Genomic DNA, 2,942 nt, shown 5'->3' on the forward strand with positions numbered 1-2,942 from the left:
TCCTTCTACTAAAACGTTTTGCCCTCTTTAATATAATTATATATTACTATCTCCATTTAACAATACTTAAATTTTGTTAAAATGTTTCGATATATAGATAATAATTTTTGTGGAAATTTTTTTCTAAACTTTCCACAATTAAAAAATATATTATATATAATTTAAAAAATATTTTTTTCGATAAAATACCATCATTATATATTTTTATACATGGCCATTTCTATCAAAACATTATCGTTTATAAAACAGGGAATTATGATATTTTTTTCTTTTTTGAATATAAATTATGATAATTATATTGACAAAAGCCCAATTGCATCACGGCGCCGAAATAAATTCAGACACATGCAGACAACACAAAACACACTTCCATTCCATCCATTCCATCCATTCCATCCATTATATGTACACCTCTCACTCACACCACTAATTCCCACTTCTCTCTTACAATATTAATTATATTCTCTCTAATTAATTCTCTAAAATGAGCTGCTTGCATAGCCATTGGCCTGAACCTGTTGTTAGAGTTCAATCTCTAGCCGAGAGTGGAATTCAATCCATTCCCAAACGTTACATAAAGCCACCTTCCGATAGACCTAACATCACCTCACGTGACGATCATGTGCCGACATCAACCCTTGTCCCTAACATGATCGACGACATACCCGTCATCGACATACAACACCTCGTTAACTCCGCTAATTCTGACCCGAATCTTCGTGCGGACACTCTCAGTCGCATCTCTGACGCGTGTCGCGAGTGGGGATTCTTTCAAGTCGTCAACCATGGTATCAGCCATGATCTTTTGAAGGACGTTCGAGAATTGTGGCGGGATTTCTTTAAGCTCCCGGTCGAGGTTAAGCAGGAATATGCCAACGCGCCTGATACTTATGAAGGGTATGGTAGTCGCTTGGGGATCGAGAAAGGAGCGATTCTCGATTGGAGCGATTACTTCTTTCTCAATTTCATGCCTGTTTCTATGAGGAAGACCAGCAAGTGGCCTTCACGCCCTGAGTCTTGCAGGTATGATTGATTTTTCCTTCCGATTATTGTAATTAAAACATTTTAAAGATTTTCTTTGGTAAAAATATTTAGAATTACTCATTTAATTGTACCAGGAAAAAATAAATGTTTAATAATATTCTCTTATTTATTTTTAATTTTTTTAAAAAATAAATAAAAATTATACATTACTATAAAAAAGAGTAACGCATTTTTTATTATTTTTTTAATTCGTAACGCATGATACTTAAAAATAAACAAGAGAATATTGTTTTAGGTGTTGATTATATTTTGCACGTGCTTAATTATTTGTGGACTGGGTTCTAACGTCAGTTTCTGAAATAAAGGTTTCCTGTTTAAGGTAAGACAAACGGAATAATTTGAATTATAAAATGGATAATATGTCACGTGTTTTTTGTATTTTTATTATTTAGTGGATATGAGTATATACTCCACGATTTGACGGGCTTTAGAATACATAAATTGCTTAGTTAGCACTTTTGAAATTGGACTTAAGTTGACTGATGAATGGAAGGAAGATGACTATTGTATTTGTACGAACGAACGCGTTTGATATTGATCTTCAAATTAAAATGTTTAGGTTAAAAAGTTGATTGCGATCGCCAAAAATTCCTTCTAGATAATCTTACAATTAGGTCTTTAAAACATGTGATACTTTGTCCTAATTTTTAAGGAACACTTCCAAGGACTTTTTTTTTTACTCTACATCGCAGTTTAAATAAATATATATTTATATGATCGTATAAATTTTTTTTTTATTATTATAATTTTTTTTTTTACAACTAAGTATACATTAATTAGTAGTTTTATTTTAATTTTACCGTGGGAGTAAATTGAGCCTCCACCGTTGCATGTTAGCATGTGGTCAATGGTTCGATGCCAAACTTTTCCACTAGGAGTCTAGGAAGGACTGTATTAGAAAAAGACCATGTGGTATCTTCTGTTTCTTTTATTATCTCAATCGAAATCAGTGATTTCTATTTAAAGAATGAAACAAAGAAAATAAGAAACAGAGCCTGTCAAGAATCGATCCATAATTAGCCGATAATCATTTATTTAAATATTTAAAATTGAAATTGTTAATATTTAATTATTTGGTTTTACAGGGAATTGACGGCAAAATATGGTGAGGAAGTTGTGAAGTTTTGTGGAAGCCTACTGAAGGTGTTCTCCTTAAACCTAGGACTTAAAGAGGATCATCTACAAAATGCTTTTGGAGGACAAGACATTGGTGCTTGTTTAAGGGTTAACTTCTACCCAAAATGCCCTCAGCCAGACCTTACACTAGGCCTTTCGCCACATTCCGACCCTGGTGGAATGACCCTTCTCCTCCCCGATGAAAACGTCGCCGGACTTCAAGTCCGTAGAGGCGATGATTGGGTCACCGTAAAGCCTGTGACTAATGCTATTATCGTCAATCTCGGAGATCAGATTCAGGTCCTTATCCCGTAATTTCCTAGCTAGTACTTGAAGACAAATTAAATATCTATTTCTTTCTTGTTTAAAATGGCTAATCTTTATAGAATAAACCCTTGATATATTTTTAGACATACGGTATTCATAAGAAAGTTATAACCCTAAATGAAATGAGTTTATGGGTTTATTGATCTTTCTCTGTTAATTAGATATAATAATCTAACATTACTCGACCTTTATTTGTTTTGTAGGTACTAAGCAATGCTGTCTACAAGAGTGTGGAACATCGAGTGATAGTGAATTCAGTCAAAGATCGTGTATCGTTAGCTTTCTTCTATAACCCAAAGAGCGATATTCTGATCAAGCCATTGGAGGAGCTTGTGACCGAGGACATGCCAGCTCTTTATAAACCGATGACTTATGCTGAATATAGGCTTCACATTAGGACAAAGGGTCCAAGTGGCAAGGCTCAAGTTGAATCCTTAAAAGCAACTAAACAATAA

General features: G+C 33.8%; 1 protein-coding gene across 1 annotated transcript; it reads left to right on the top strand.

Annotated features, from left to right (window-relative positions):
• Nucleotides 1–484: 484 nt before the first annotated feature.
• On the top strand, nt 485–2,942 carry LOC139882123 (jasmonate-induced oxygenase 1-like). Its single transcript, XM_071866493.1, has 3 exons — nt 485–1,023; nt 2,130–2,460; nt 2,691–2,942. The coding sequence occupies exons 1-3, from the start codon at nt 485–487 to the stop codon at nt 2,940–2,942; spliced, it is 1,122 nt and encodes a 373-aa protein (XP_071722594.1).

This window comes from Rutidosis leptorrhynchoides, unplaced genomic scaffold (assembly GCF_046630445.1).
Source record: "Rutidosis leptorrhynchoides isolate AG116_Rl617_1_P2 unplaced genomic scaffold, CSIRO_AGI_Rlap_v1 contig230, whole genome shotgun sequence".
NCBI lineage: Eukaryota > Viridiplantae > Streptophyta > Magnoliopsida > Asterales > Asteraceae > Rutidosis > Rutidosis leptorrhynchoides.

Bases quoted from the DNA above. Each gene is read 5' to 3' on its own strand.
- LOC139882123 (XM_071866493.1), top strand. From the start codon at position 485: ATGAGCTGCTTGCATAGCCATTGGCCTGAACCTGTTGTTAGAGTTCAA. The intron at 1,024-2,129 runs GTATGATTGATT...TTGGTTTTACAG, and splicing joins TCACGCCCTGAGTCTTGCAG to GGAATTGACGGCAAAATATG. The intron at 2,461-2,690 runs GTCCTTATCCCG...TTTGTTTTGTAG, and splicing joins ATCTCGGAGATCAGATTCAG to GTACTAAGCAATGCTGTCTA.